General features: G+C 38.6%; 1 protein-coding gene across 1 annotated transcript in view; it reads right to left on the reverse strand.

The window, feature by feature from the left end:
- Myo3a (myosin IIIA) overlaps positions 1-16955 on the reverse strand; it is a 163927-nt gene that overhangs the window by 46309 nt on the left and 100663 nt on the right. Inside the window, 7 exon segments of the mRNA XM_051205741.1 lie at positions 2016-2221; positions 5362-5439; positions 5772-5792; positions 5794-5852; positions 7701-7830; positions 9616-9704; positions 11503-11656. Coding sequence (XP_051061698.1) covers positions 2016-2221; positions 5362-5439; positions 5772-5792; positions 5794-5852; positions 7701-7830; positions 9616-9704; positions 11503-11656 — 737 coding nt within the window.

Raw genomic sequence — 16955 nt, forward strand, 5'->3', positions numbered from 1 at the left:
TCATAGAACTGGGAAGGGACAAGTCCCCCAGAGCACAGGGGAAGTGGGGGGGTAGCAAATGGAGAAAACAAGGGAGAGGAAAGGAAAACATGTGTGACCAGGAAGATTGAGCCCGGTTAGGAATAGAAGACAGGAGAGAGAGAGAGAGAGAGAGAGAGAGAGAGAGAGAGAGAGAGAGAGAGAGAGAGAGAGAGAGAGCATAAAAGAGGAGCCAATATTGGTTTGAAGATAAAATTGAACACAAAGAAAGGTCTAGAGAACTACAAGACTGCCGCCTACTAACAATTTGAGCTTCCATGGAAAGGCTACCATAAATGCCCTTCCCGGATAGTGAGATCAACAACTAACTTCTCTATGGAGCCCTCATCTAATGCCTGTTGGAAACTGGAGAAAATACCCATACATAAACACTGCGTTGAACTAGAACCCAGATGCAGATGGAGAGGACAAGATCAGGAGGCAGAAACACGTAGAAACAGCTTACCTGAGCAAGGAGGAACTAATGGGCCCCCAGAGTGATAGCTGGTAAGCCAGCTTGGGACTGACTCAGGCTCCCCTGAATATGAGTCTCAGCCAGAAGGACTGAGCAGTCTAAGGGACCTCAGACAGTGGAGCCTCGATGTATCCCTGGTGCACAAAAGGACCTTGTGAACATATCCCCCATGGAGGGATAACTGCTTTAACCTAGAGGAGGAGAGAAGCCCTAGTCCCTACTACACATGACCTGTCAGATCTACATGACCCCAACTGGATGGCATTCCCCTACATATGGAATTGTGGTCGGGGGATGTAAGGGGAGTGTGGTTAGGGTGCATGTGAGAGGGCAGAGAGGGTAAAAGGGAGGGAGGGAGAAGGGATGGGAGATGCCATTATGTATATATGTTTCTCATACTGGTTAATAATAAAGCACTGTTGGCCAATAGGAAAGGAGGTAGGAGGGACTAGGAGACAAGGAGGAAATAGGAAGTAGTAAGGAGGAGTCAAGATGGAGAGTCTGGAGAGAGCAGTATGCAGAAGCTGGCTCCGGGTAAGAAGACCACATGAAAATACATAGATCAGTAGAAATGGGTTAATAATTAAGACAGAGCTAGCCAATAAGAAACAAGTAACCGGGCCAATAGCATTGTATCAAATACAGAGTCTCTGTGTATTATTTGGGGCTGGCGCAGCGGCAGGACAAGACCAGGCGGCGGGCGGAAAAACCATACTCGTTACAGAGAAGGAACTGGGATCGACATGTAAAATAATAAATTTAAAAAAATGCTCTGATTCAAAAATTTAATTTCAAGGACAAGTTACTGGGGGAAAAGGATTTCTATTTTTGTTTCCACAGAAAATGAAAAGCTATGGATTCCTTCCAGACTAATGTGGTTTGATCAAGCCAGACTGCCTGAAACAGAGTACCAAGTGATCCTACATTCAAAACAGCTGGACAAAGCAGCCTTGCAAACTACAGCCAGGATTTCTGCATCTTCTTAGAATCCCCCATGACAGCGCCCCTTACCAGCAGGAAGTAGTTTGGAAAGAATGATGCCCAAATTCCCAAATATTGTCTATAAATGTTTATTTTCATTTAAATGGACTTTGTTATAAAAAATAATAAATAAATAACAAAAAAATGAGTGAGAATTCTAGCATCCAAGCTTTTTAAAAGTTGTGTAACATGGTAAATACTCAACTAAAAATTAACTTTTCTCATACTATTTTGGGTTCATAATCACAAGTTTCCCTCATTTTATACTCAATGTTCTAGAGGCATTTTGTAGACCTAAAAATCTCTTGTGATTTCAAAACATTGCAGAATTACACAAATCTGTCATTGTGCCAGTTTGACCAAATAAAGTCTATGTATATTTGAAACTTAAAAAAAAAAAGCTATATTCTCCTCTTTCTACTGTTTTATTTTTTGCTTCTTCCATAGTCCCCCTAGACTGTTCTCCACAATTTTGCATTCTACAGTTCTCCTGTTTTAAAAAATATAAACCACACAAAGGAAATGTAAGTAATCCACATACCTCTTTATAAAGTTAGCAAACAGTATCCGATGAGAGTAACCGAGCCTCCGAATTCTGGCTGTTTCCAAAATCCCTGTGCACCGCAGCTGTAGTAGAACTTTCTCTTTGTCATATTTTCTTGCCTGCCTCTCATTATTTGGCTTGATGCAACGCACAAAATGAGGTTGACCCACCACCATTTTAGATAACAAATCCATCAAGGAATACTGTAATATACAGCATGAAATTAATTTCATGGTATGACATTTAAAAAAGTACGAATTTGTAGATCTTCATTTTTATTACAAGGTTGCAGTTTTAAGAATTAATGTTACAAATGGCTAATCACAGTGAGTGGAAAGTGATCTGATATAATGGACAGGAATTCATCTAAAAATTACAGATTCTGTGATAGAAATGTAGAGGCAATAACTAGGAGGTTGTCTATGAAAAGTTTTCCTAGGAGCTCTTAAGGCAGCATTAAGTGATACATTTATTTTTTTGCATACTTTTTAAAGCAATTATATCTTCTCAAACAAACATACCAAGTTACAATATTGAGATATACAATTTAGTTAATTTACTTTATATATTAATTTTCTTGTCTTACTCTGTCTTTGTAGAAAGTATAAAAAAACATTTTTATCACTTGTTGGAATCATCTACTTTACAATTAGGGCAGAGAAGTTAGTTTCAAAAATAGAACACATATGAAAATAATCAAATTATTAGGCATTTAACTATTTTACTGTTTTTGTTCATTATCTTATTGATTTGGGGAGAATTTTTTATTAATATAGATATTACAACTATATTTTGTTCCAGTGCTTTGTTAAAATAACAGCTGGACAATTAAGAACAACCTATTAGAATGAACAGAGTTCAATAAACGTGGAACCTCAGAATTTCTTGGCAAGGCAGTGAGTAGACACAGCATGGAGGATTGGGCTTTTTAGTGTTAGAAAATACAAGGATGACCCCAGATAAGAATGTAAGCAATAGTGGAGAGGCTATCTTAAATTGCCTTCCCCTATAATGAGATTAATGACTACCTTATATACCATCCTAGAACCTTCATCCAGTAGCTGATGGAAGCAGAAGCAGAGACCCACAGCTAAGCACTGAGCCTATTTCCTGGAATCCAGTTGTAGAGAGGGAGGAGTGATGACCAAAGGAGTCAAGACCGGGATAAGAAACCCCACGGAAAAAGCTGACCTAAAAAAGGGGGAGTTCATCCACCCCAGACTGATAACTGGGAAACCAGGTCCTCTGAACGTGGGTGTCAGTTAGGAGCCTGGACAATTTATGGGGTGCCTGGTAGTGGAACAGTATTTATCCCTAGTGTATGAATGGACATTGGGAGCCCATTCCCCATAGAGGGATACTCTCTCAGCATAGATACACGGGGGAGGGGATGGGGGGACGTTAGGCCCTGTCCCCAAATGACAGATTTTGATCATCCCTCATGGAAGGCCTCACCCTTTCTATGGAGCAGAAGAGGGACGGGATGGGGGTCAATGGGAGACATGGGAGGATGGAAGGGAGAGGGAACTGGGATTGATATATAAAATAAGATTGTTTCTAATTTAAATTTTAAAAAAGATAAAAAAGAAAAATTCAACTCTCACAAAAAAGATGATAAAGTAAGTTGGAAACAAAGGATCAAATAAACAATCTATAAATAAATAAGAAAAAGAAATGCAAACATCTAGAGTTACAGGGCCAGTGCAACCTAAATACTGAAGTTAGACAGCTGCCAAATCGCTGCCTTTGTATGCTTTCCTCTTGGGGACCAGATCACATGGATCTTACCAAACAGCTGCAACTGCCACTCTGGAGCCCTTTCATTATATTACCTGTGAGTCATCGTTCCTTTAGTCATGCAAACATCTGCCAGGCACTGGGATCCAAAAGTGACAATGCCTGCTTGCTTTCTGCACAATTTAGGCTTAGGTTTTGTTAGGACTAAAGCACAGTCACCCTCCTTCCATCCTTATCAGCAGAATAAAAATTAGCTTAAGAACATACTACATACTGCCTGGAATCAGTTCTCTGTCAGTTTTTGCTTCAGCCTGAACATTGAAATGATTTCATGACCTGATCAGATTTAACGTACATACAGTGTTCGATGCTAACAACAGTAGTACAGTAATGGTGTGGACAACTCACTAGAAAGTAAACTGTTCTGGCTGTAAGTATGTTTAGTGATTCTTATGTGCTGCCTTGATGATATATAGGGACTTATCAGGAGTGGACACAGGCCTTCAGCATCTACGTGTAAAATCAAGTAGGATTTTATAAAGTGTTTGCTACGAACTTAGGGCTTTGTGAATATGTAACACAAGTATCCAGTTTAAAAAGTCGTTTATGATTGTGTTAGAAAAATGCATAAATTCATTGGACAACGAATAGCAAATTTAATCTGATTGCATGTACATCTTCCATACTAAGTGATATTATTAGTAATTGCCAAGTTTTAGGTGGTATTTTCTCCATTGTCCTGGCTGGCTGATTCAGAAGAAGTGAGTGAAAACTGGAACTATACTAAAAGTGGTTATCTCAGGCTTTTCAACACACAGGGAGGGAAGTGCTTCCTTTCTTTTCTTTCTCCCATATTGTCCAAAGGAAGGTCACCTTGTTCCTATGCCTTGGTGTACTACTGTGCCTCTGGTGAGTCTCCTCCATGCACTGGTCCTGTACTGGGCTCTTTCCTCCTGCTGAAGGTATCGGCTTGTGTTTGTGCAAGGAAATACGGGCTTAAGAACCATACTCAACCTTGCCCACCCTGTTTCATCCTAAAACCATTCAGGGACATTGAATTAAAATTTCTCCCTTCCTTCCCTCCTTCCTTTCTTGCTCCCTTCTTTCCTTCCTTCCTTCATTTCTTCCTTTTTCTTTCTTTCTTCACTTAATTCTTTCCTTTCTTCCTTCTTTTTTTTTTTTCTCAATCCAGCGGGAAAGCATTTGGCTATATAGACACTGTTTTGAGACAGTGTTTCTCTATGTGGTTATGGCCATCCAGGAACTTGCTATGTAGACTAGGCTAGCCTTAAACTTAACAGAGATCTGCCAGCCTCTGCCTACCAAGTGCTGGGATTAAAGGCAAGTGCCACTGTGTTCAGTTTACATGGAAAAATTTTAATCTAGTTATAGAATTCCATTGTGATTTTCATAGGGTACACTATTTCACAGGTAAAATACCAAGACAAAGCAATCTACAGATGAAATTATATGCTAACAAAGCTTGTACCAATGCAGTTAATGGGTGTAATAAATGTTGTCTTTTGCCAGTTACCACTTTTTATATGTAACTAATTTAGAATGAACAGTATCATTAAATACAGAATACCATAACTTAATATCTTACTCTAAAATATGATGCGACTGTTTGCGTTTTCATGTTGGTGGTTTCACAGGCATGGCGTGTGATGTCTTTAGTTTCACCCTAAGGAGACCAAAGAAGATGGTAAGGTCTTGCCACCTTCTGCACATTGTAATCTACAAGGCATGTTTCATCAGTTTACCTTAGTCTAGGTATTCAAAAGCACAAAACCGCACAGTTATTGATACTCATACTTTAAGGACTGATGTGTTAGTTGCATTGTCTGTGTTGATTGGTCTTGTGCAGAACATGAATGTTTCTGACCCTAACCACACATAGATTTTTATTAGAAAAAATATAAAATTTAAAGATTGAAAAGAGAAATACACCAGAAAGCTATATTTCTGGTGTTTGAGCTGCTGTCAGTAAAGTAACCGTAAGATAAATAGTCTTACCTTGGTCAAGTTTGTGGATTTTTTCTGGATTCCTCATCTGATAGTTTAATATATTTTTAGTTTTAGAAAGTGGGAGATTACCTATGGAAATGCAAGTAAAATGAATTTATCTTTTAGAACCCCAAGTGGCTGGACAATTTCCCCATTTGTTTAAAGTATTCTGAGTATTTTAAGACTCAGAAGATTGGTTACAAGGATAAAGAATACTATGTGAAAACTACAATAAGTCTTTTTTTTTTCTGCCTAGCCCTGGTTGTTCTGGAACTTTCTCTGTAGACCAGGCTGGCCTAAAGCTCACAGAAATCCACCTGCCTCTGCCTCCCAAGTGCTGGGATTAAAGGTGTGCCCCACCGCTTAAAGGCTACAATAAATCATTTTCTGGTTTTGTTTTTGTCTCCCCCTCTTTTCCATTCTCCTCCTTTACCCTTCTTCTCCCCCTCCTCTTCCTCTCCCCCTCCTCCTCTTCCTCATGCTCTTCTTTATTGTCTCTGAGAAGATCATACTACATAGTCCAGGATGACCTCACATTCATGGCATACTCCTGCTTCAGCCTCCTGGATTCTTGGAGTACAGACATGTGCTACTACGCTCAGCTACCACATGTCCCAAATTCAGAAAAAGGAAAACTAACCTACTATATGATAAATTAGGACATGAGTGACAGGCTTCCTCTCAATTTTAGAAGATATGGGCAGATGGTGATGAAGGAGCAGCTAGCTTTGCATCTCTATGCTAAGTGGTTTCTGAGATTTTCTTTAATTTGAGATGGACTTCACAGTGAGTCCTAACATCTCATGAAGTGCTTTTTGCAAATCAAGCATGGGTGATATCAATATGAATTTCAATCTTAACATTCAGATGTGTGCTTTGTACATTCAAGGCAGTGAAAGACTTGGCCTTGAGCCACAATTATTATTCGTAGCTAGGCTGCTGTTGAGTCATACCCTGTAGTTTGAATACGGCTCACTTTAAAGCATTTTAATAAAATGGCACATAAAGAGTTCAGAAACAGAATTTTATAAGTACATACATACATATATATTCATTTAAGGATGTAAAAGCAATTTAAGGGAGGGAGAATAAAGTTTTCAACAATTTGTGTTTGAATAACCAGACAAGGGTTATGGGGGAGGGAAGGAGAGATCACAGGGGTTGTGAGGGACATCATATGTGTTATTAATATGCTCACTATCAGTTACAGGGATGCATATATAAGGTCTTTACATATGTAAAAACAAAAGTTTATTGGCTAGATATTTCAGTTATACATTAATAAAACTATAAAAGAGTTTACAAATGTGGGAGCTGGAAGGATGGCTCAATGATTAAGAGCATTGGTTACTCTTCCAGAGGTCCTGAGTTCAAGTCCCAGCAACCACATGGTGGCTCACAACCATCTATAGTGGGTTCTGATACCATCTTCTGGTGGACATGCAGATAGAACATTCATATACATAAAATAAATAAATTTTAAAAAGTTTGCAGAACTATTTAAACTACAATATAAAAAACCCTAATCATATATGTTTCCCCTAATAAATGAAAGTGAGGATGCATAAGGGGGAGTGGAATAAGGAGTAAGATAATATGAACTTAATTAATGGAGAACTCACGAACACTAGGGATTGTCTAACTGCCACCCACACACTTGAAAACAGTGGGTTTTCGTTTGAGGAGAGTGAACTCTTTTCATGAGAAACTGGGACACTTCCATATTTTCTGGTGAGAGTCTCAATTATTTTCCTTTACAAGAGTCTGTCTTCTTTATATTAATTTTTATGCCTCCTTCAAATTAGGAATAAGTGAATATTTAGTGAATTGAAAATACGCAAACATAAAAATTCAAGGACTATGGTCACAAATAAACCACAGAGATAGAGACCACCTGGTGGAGCTTAGAGGAACCTTTACAAAAGTCAACTGCCTTACCTGTTTTGGTCAGAGGGTGGTTGACAAGCTGCCGAATTACGCTGTTTTCTGATGACCTCAAAAGCAACACAATGTCAGTCGGAAGCGTGTCTCTGTTTTTCGCCAAGAACCCAGTAGCACTATAGAGGACCTGTTGATACAGTTGTTGCAGTGACTTCTACAACCCATGCCATCAGCCGTCAATGTCATCCTTAGCGCTCACTCAGATCTCAGTCCATACTGAGCAGCACACACAAGACCATGCATGCAATTCCTTATCATTTGGTCAGAAAAATTGTAAATTTCCCTTATTTGGGGGGATGGGAAGCATAGAAGAACCATCCCTATTTCTCTGAGAACTGGTTCAGCTCTCCTGACTTCAACATGATAGGTCTTACCTAACATGGAGACTGCACTAAGTAGGGGAATGTGTTTCTGGAACTTCTAACTATTTTTAAGAATTTAAAAATATGAACATATCCCATGGATTTCTGGTGGATAACCAATGTCCAAATGTGTTGTTATGGATGGGATCTTGTCCCTCCAGAACTTATTATGTTAAAGATGTTCTGTAGTCGCACAAAAAAAAAAAAAAAAAAAAAAAGACCATGTGAAGACTGGGGGGAGGTGACAGCTGTCTACAAGCCAGAAGAGGCTTCATTAGGCAACAGCCCTGCTCAGGGCATCTTGGGCTCAATCTTTCGGCATCTAAAACAATAATAATACATTTCTTAGGTTGGAGCATTCAGCATGAGGTATTCTCTTTTAATGAACCAAATAACATACCTATTAAAAACAACTGGATAGAATAGCCATAGGCAATTCTTAATTGGTGGCCAAAGCAGCTTTTATTTGGTAAGTCAAATAGATGTTATAATGAAAATAAATATATGTATATGAAATTATATATGCCATAAATGATTAAAATTATATATTAAAATATATATAATTGAAAACATACAATAAAATAAATATTTAAAAATATTTATGTGTATATGTGCTTTGCCTGTATGCATGTCCATGTACCATATATGTGCAGTGCCCACCAAGGCCAGAAGAGGGTAACAGATCCTCTGGAATTGGAGTTATAGATGTTATCTGCCATGTGGGTGCTGGGAACTGAATCCTTTGGTCCTCTGGAAGAGCAGGCAGTGTTCTTACCACTGGGCTATCTCTCCAGTCCCTCAACTCAGGGGATATACTGTTAATGACGAAGGTCATTGGGACATTCTTTGGCCTCTGGAAGTGACCGAATGAATAAATACATAGGACTTTTCAGTTTATTTTTCAATGATTTTCTCATTTTATACATTCTTTCTTGATTTCAATCATCTTTGTACCTCAACAATTATGGTATAGTTCTGAGGGGATGGCCCATTATTGTCCACAGAAGGGAGAGTGCCACTTGGGTTTAAGACAACATATCTGGTTGGACAGATGTGCATCTGTGTTTCAACCAATGTATGAATGCTTCTTTAATTTTTATATGTGTTAGTTCCACACATCTGGGGGCAGGGAGGGAGCATTGACTGAAAGAATGAGGGTGAGAAGAAAGAGGGAAGAGATGTAGGGAAGGGGGAAGGAGGGAGAGAAGATGAAAGGAAAGGAGAGAGACCAAGACAGACAGACAGAGATAGAGAGATGAGAGATGAGAGATGAGAGAGAGAGAGAGAGAGAGAGAGAGAGAGGAGAAGTAAGAGACAGCTCTGGAAAATGCCTAAGGTATTCTTTTAAAAAGTAAAATACAGGTGACCACTGCCAGCTGGTTATTGCAGACAGACTGGATGACTAGAAAGATAGGTAGACAAGAACTAGGACCAGATAGAGGCATGGCAGGGCCACCTCATTGTAACTATCTCCAAACAGTCTGGGTCAATTTAATATACTTCCTTGATAGAAGGCTGAAGAGTTGGTCACAATTCCCATGAGTTCTTACTTTTCCCGCATAGTGATGAATACCAAAACTAAGCTCCATTCTTTTGGGTCTCCAGAAGTACTGTGATTTCAGGTTGTCTTCAAATTTCTCTGTAGAAGAAAATTGAACTCCAAAATTAAGCATACAGGAGATCCTCAAGTAAAGTTGATGTCATAAATATTTGGAATGACAAGGAAAAATTCACGGTCAAGTGTTTACCACTGCATTTTACTTTAGAGTAGGTCTCAAATGTCAGAATGGGTCAGAGTCACCCAGAGCACCTGTGGAGGTGCTAGCCATCGGGCTGGGCTGCACCTGTGGATGTGCAGACTGGCAGGGGCATTTAGGATGGTGCAGGCCACACCCTATGAGTGCAGTAGCACCTTATAGGTCTGGAGAGGGAGCCAAGACTTCATTAGCTCCTGGTACTCCTTACACTCCTGGTGTAAATGCCATACTGTGATTCCAGACTCTAAACCTAAAACCCTGGTGGTGTGGCTTTCCTACCTATTTGATTACACAAATACAATGGGTTCATAAAGGCTGTCCAATTTCAATGAACATTTTAACAATCAAGCACCTGCTGTGAAATTATTTTCCCCTATGAAATAAAGACTTTTTCCTTTTTTGTTTTGTGTCCAGGAGACAAAACAACTTATATCAGGAGAAAGCAATACCACACTGGTCAAAAGTAAATGAGGAAGAAAAAAACGAATTTAAACTTTCTTTAAGTGCTTACATGTATGTTATGAATACCTCCACAAAAGGGAATATTGACTTTTTCAGTTACTTAACAACTCAAAAGTCTTCTTTCTTTTATATTTTATGTTGAACCTTCACATTTTAACCACTTCTTTTCTGAGATAGGGTCTCATGTATCCCTTGCTATATAGCCAAGGATAACCTTGAACCTCCAATCTTTTATTTCTTGACTACTGGGATTAGAAGCATGTACCACCAAATTCATTTTACAAAACATTAGCCATCAAACTCGGGGTTTGCCCATGCTGGCTGTGATGTTTAATTTTTTGTTATGTATGTTCACCCTATGGGTTCCATTCCTCTAGGAACTCTACTGTATTCTAAGCAAGTATACCTCTTACCAGCAGAGCTCCCAGCCTGTGACAGTTTTGTTTTGATAGTGATAAATTTATCACAAATACCCCAAATCTACATAAATTAGATATATCAAAATAAAATTTTCTTTGTTTGTTGTAGGGGTTGGAGAGATGGCCCAGTGGGCAAGGACCTGAGATCTATTTCCCTGAGCCCTCATAAAAGCTCATAGGGTACATGTCTATAATCATGGCACTGGGACCATAGGTGGGGACAGATGGGTCTAGAGGCTTGCTAGTCAGCCAGGATAGGTGAAACAGTGAGCTTCGGGTTTAATGAGAGACTCTGTCTCAGAAACTCAGACAGAGAGTGATAGAGGAACACATCTGAAGTTGACCTCTGGCTTCAGCATGTTCATCCAAGTAGGCACTTCCCCACACCTCTACATCACACACACACACACACACACACACACACACACACACGTATATTGTTCACTGATTTTCTTCTTTCTGCTCACTATTTGCTTTCACATTCTAGAGCTGTCTTTCTGTTCTGCCCACCAATTTCTGATTTAGGGTTGGATAATATATATGGTGATTTCAAGATTCAACATTTGAGACTGTCAGAAAGGAAGCAGAAATCTAATATCCAACTTATTTAATCCACCACTATGAATTTTACCCTACAATAAATGCTCTTTGGTCTAGACATTAGATTTCCACTTTTTGAAAACTAGATACTGTGAGTTCTGTGACAGCTGTTTTATTCCAAATCATTTAAAACAAAAATCAGAGCAGCTTTCCTGGTGCCTTCACAAATATATACAGTCATTCCAGGTTTGAAACTCACCTATGAGAGTCTGGTCAGTGGCCTTAGGAAATCTACTTTCCTCATCAAGCAGGGACAATAAACCCATTGGCTTCTGTAGAAACATGTCTAAGAGGGGCCGGTTGTCTTCATATTCAATAACTCTAGCATCCACATCTTCATTTAGGTATTCATTCTATAATAGGTTATGAGTCAAACAGAAAAAAAAATCACTTAAAATTGTGAATAATGTGTAGGTGGATAGTAATTACCCAGATTCCCACTTTACATATATTATAACAAATTGCTATCCGTGACATTGCCTTAAACAGAGTGTATCATTTTGTTTCTCTCTTTGAAGAACTACTAGCTTATTAAAATCAGCACTGATTGCTGTTCTCTCAGAATTACAGAGGACTGCATTGTTGATGGAAAGTGGTATGACTGTGACCCAGGATTTGCACATGACTGAAGCAGATCTTAGGGTCATCCTTTTCCCATTGTCTCTCTCAAGAATACCCATGTACTGTTCAGTAATGGTTCCAGATACTGATAATGCTAGTGGGGTGGATAGCAGTAGGCAATGGGAACAATCTATAGGTTCAGAATCAAGGACACACAGGCCCATTTCTAGGCTCACACAATCCATTGGAATTTTATGACTCTCTAAGAACTTCCCTTGTCATTTATTAAAACAACTCACAACATAAAAATATATGGTACACTGATAATAATAGTTTATTTGCTAGTGTATCATAAGATGTGTGAAATAACCACATATAACCATGAGTCAAGGACAGTGGTTGCAGAAGCATGATATGATGTTTTGAATATTCCCAGTCCAACATGTATGTTTAAAATAAGATAGAACCTATGTCCCAAAGAAACAAAAACTCAGAAATAGTTCACCTAGCATTTAAAATGAAAACATTTTCTTGAAGTTTCACAGCTCTTATTTTTGAAGGTAACCTTGGGAGAAGTCTGTAAGACTAGAATTATTTTACTGTTAGACACATTATTCTGACAGCATATAATAGCTTAAATCACAGCTGCAAAGTTCAAAAAAATTTGTATGTTTTATATAGAAAGTCTATGTAGAAAGTCTATGAGGTTATGGTCTCAACTGATGCAACTGTCATTTCTATTTGTTGGTGTCAAAGTCCATTCCATGCTTTTATGGCAGGTTATACAGTGCAGAGAAGAATAAGCTGAAAGACAATGGCTTCCTTCAAATATCTTTGTTATTATGGACTCCAGGTAAAACAAAGGAAAAAATACTACTACAGTTGCAATCAGGGCTTATAAAGCACTTATAGTAAAACAAGCACACCCAAAACTGCACACTGCATCTTATAGGAAAGGTTATGGCAAAATTCTCAACTATCTTTAAGCATATGTGGACACTTGAATTTTACCATCCTTAGCTCTTATTTCACTTAAAGAAGATGGTGAGAAGAACTATAAATGGCACTAAGCTGAAGTGTTGAGAATATGCACCCTTGTTCTGCTCTCACTCTCTGAATTCCCTTCAGAAAGCTGGGAGAAGGGGAGGAAAGATTGTAGGAGCCAGAGGTCAGGAGGGATGGGAGGGAAACAGTGTCTTCTGGATATGACAGGATCACGGCACTCAAGAACTCAGAGCATTTGTGTTTGTCTGCACAAAACTTGCACAAGATCAAACCAGTTAACCAGTTAATTTTAGCATGTGACAGGGAGAAGCTAATGAGTCCTCACCCCTAGCTGAAGAGCTATGAACAGTTGGTGACTTCTGATAGAGGACAAGTCAGTTTTCTTTAAAGGTGTGGCTCCTGGTAGATCAACCAAGTTCTGTACTCTCATATCTAGAGGTATATGGGCAGCATGAATTGGAGCTCATTGGTTATACATGAATGCACCAGACACAAAGCTTGGGAGGACTTAAGTGGAATCTTGCAGCAAGGACAAGAACAAAATACATAGTATGGCATTCTCAAAGAAATCATAAAATTTTTAAAATGAAAATATGAAAACAAAAAAATGGAGGTTGAAAATCATTTAACCACCTATTAACAAGTCAAGGGAAATCAGAAGATTTGAAGGTTCTTCAAGTTCTGTTTTTCATTACATTTTGAGTGTGAGTAGGCAAGGAAGCCCATATGAGGTGCATCTTGGAGGTCATAGCCCCTTGGAGCTGAAATAATTAATGCTAAAAACATCACCTCTTCCCCAGGGAGATCTAGACAATGCCACTAAGCCCTCAGATTCACACAGCAGCATGAGAGGATTGTGCCATATTCTGACAGAGACACAGACTTCCATGTGCTTTTAAGGCAGGTGTGAATTTAAGCATAGCGTCCACCACACAGATTAGGAACATGGTAAAGGTCATCTGTTTTCATTTTGGTCTCACCTCATCTGAGAGACCATTCCCCAGTCTCCATTAGCAAATTCCATTCACCAACTGGTCACTCTTTGTGCACTCTATCATACTTTGAACTATTTTTATAGTATTCCTAGTATTTGTGTTTATTATTTTTCCATGTCTCTCACTGTCAAGAAAACTCCAAGAAAACAGAAGCTTTTTGTTATTTACCTCTGTATCTAAAAAGATTCACATAGTAAACATTACATGTATGTGGACTCCTACACTAGCTCCATCTCATGCTCAGGCCCTAGCATCCAATGTGATTGCATTTAGAGATAAGACTTCAAGGAAATACTTTGTAAATGAGGTCCCTAAGGGTGGACCTACCCAGTGTGACTGCTGTACTTCTAAGCAAAGTAAGAGACATCTTGATTCCCAAGCACAGAAGAGGCTCTTGTGAGGATACATGGGCATGACAGACATCATGATTCTGGAGAGAGGCTTGGGAGAAACAAACTCCAACAACACTTTCATCTCAGACCTCCAGCCTCTAGAACCATGAGACAATTAACTTTTATTGGTTAAACAAACTTCCTTATAGTCCAAAGCAATTTTATCACAGCAGGTCCAGCGAACTAGCACACCAAGCTTTCTGGATCCTTTTTTACCTGTAAGACCTATTTTGAAAAATCAGTTTTCCACAAGTGACAGCTCATGCTGTAGAAAAGAAGAGCACTCATACATTGCTGGTGGGAGTTCAAGCTTAATAGTGTGGTGGTTCCTCAGGAAGATGGGAATCGATCTACTTCAAGATCTAGCTATACAACTCTTGCGTATGTACCCAAAGGATGCTTCAGCCTATCACAGAGACACTTGCTCAACCATGTTCATTGCTGCTCTATTCATAGTAGTCAGAAATTGGAAATAATCTAGGTGTTCCTCGACAAAAGAATGGATAAAGAAACTGTGGTATATTCATAAGGTGGAGTATTATTATTCAGCCACTAAAAATGACATTATGCAATTTTCAGGCAAATAGGTGGAACTAGGAAAAATAATCATGAATGAGGTACCATAGACCCAGAAAAACAAATACGATATATATTTGTATATACATGTCTTTTAGCTGTTAAGTCAATGAATGATTACCAAGATATAATCCATAGAACTACAGATGGTAAATATAAAGTAAGGAACTAGAGGGAATAGTTAGAACTCATTAGGAAAAAGAAGTAGAATAGATATTTATAGATATATGGGGAGGTAGAATAGGGGGATCAAGTGGGCATGGGAAGGAGAGAGAGGGTAAAGGGAAAGAATATGGAGAGAGACAGCTAAAACCACAGGTCAATGGAGAGGTATTACAGAAACCTAATATAGTAAAAACCTCCTAAAACTTATACATATATGAAGGTGATCCAAATGAAACAACCAAACATTAGGGAAAGAAAGAGACCTAACAAGACCCTCTAACTGAAAATAACCTCTATGTAACTCAATGAACATGAAGATGTTGAGCTGGTGTCTACATAGATCTTTTGCCCCATGTTCTAGTGTCTTTGTACAGGAAGGTATTCTGTATGCTGTCAAAAGAGAAATGTAAACACCAAGCCATCCACAAACCTTTTATCTACAATGGTGTAGTACCTGCAAGATATGTTAGGGCAATGGTGGCACAAGGCTTGTGGGAGTAACCGACCAATAACTGATTTGACTTAAGGCCCACTTCACAAGACAGACCATGCCTGATTCTGCTTGGGTCATTAGATAGCCCAGAGACATAGAACAAAGCCAAATAATACCAGTCAAAACAAGAAAGTATAGTGATAAAATGACTCCTAATGATATAAATGATTTCTAATATTATAAACATTTATAATATAAAACAAAGTCTTTCACACACCAGTATTCCAGCACATGTTTGTTGATAATATGTTGTAATTTCCCAGTCAGAAAACCCAACAAGTAGGCCCACAATGCCTTGACTATCATTGGCTGAAGCTGCCAGTGAATCACTCATAGGAGCATCCTTAAGAGCTGTTTAGAGAATGTCTGGGATGCTGACAGGAAATGAAGCTGGATGAAGCTTGTAGGGAGAGTAGACTGTAGCAGATTACCTGATGGGTCATGATGCCTGGTTTATGCAATGGTGAGGTGATATAGATATGAATACTTTGTTTTGGAATGGATTTTCATTTATTGATACAGTTTAAGGTCAATTCTGTGATGTGTATAATAGCTCATTTATAAATGTAATGTATAATGTAGTGCAGATTATAAATAATTACATATGATAGTCAAAGCTTAGAGTTAAGTTAGTTAAGTTTATCAAGATACACAGAGATGTATTTGAGATAGATAGACATTCTTCAAACCTTTCAAAGACCTACAGAATATGGCATTTAAAATGGTTTAGGGTTTTTCTTGACAATGAGACATAAATACTCCTGGCAACACCACCTGCACCAGAAAGGAAGATGAACATTGGAAAAAGTTGTTATGGAGTTTACTTCCAATATGGCAAGACCAGCCATTTAGACAAGATACTGCTCTTGTCTGGACTGTTTGACTTTATGCTGTATAAACTGAACAATCAGGACCCACAGAAAAGTGACTGCTGATTCAAGATGGACATTGCTACAGAGTTCCTGCTTCATGGGAGAGTCTGCCAGACAGTCTGCAGGGCACAGAGAAAAGTGACTGACAGACTGCCAATAAAAGAAGAAGACAGTTTAATGTTTCCTGCTTTGCTGAAGAGTCTGCCAGACACAGTATGGCCTATGGGCTGAAAATGGAAGATTACAGAAGAACTTCAGGTGACTGACAAGGCAAGATGTCTCTGTCATTTCTAGAGTTTATATACTATCCTTCTGTGGTCTTTGAAGGAGTTGAAGACAGATAGTTATGGTTATAGTTTACCTTAGTTAGGATTAAAGATAAGTTACTTAGACTTTAGACACACAATGATGGAATATTTTCTTCAAATCTTGCTAAATGTTAATGGACTAAATATTGTTAACTGTGATTCTTATTTGATAACTGTTGTGTGATATATTTTGCTATGTTAAGGTTAAAACCCTTCTTTTTATTTAGACAGAAAAGAGGAGATGATGGGAGATGTTATTCTGTATATATGTTTCTCATACTGGTT

Source organism: Phodopus roborovskii, unplaced genomic scaffold (genome assembly GCF_943737965.1).
Source record: "Phodopus roborovskii unplaced genomic scaffold, PHOROB, whole genome shotgun sequence".
NCBI lineage: Eukaryota > Metazoa > Chordata > Mammalia > Rodentia > Cricetidae > Phodopus > Phodopus roborovskii.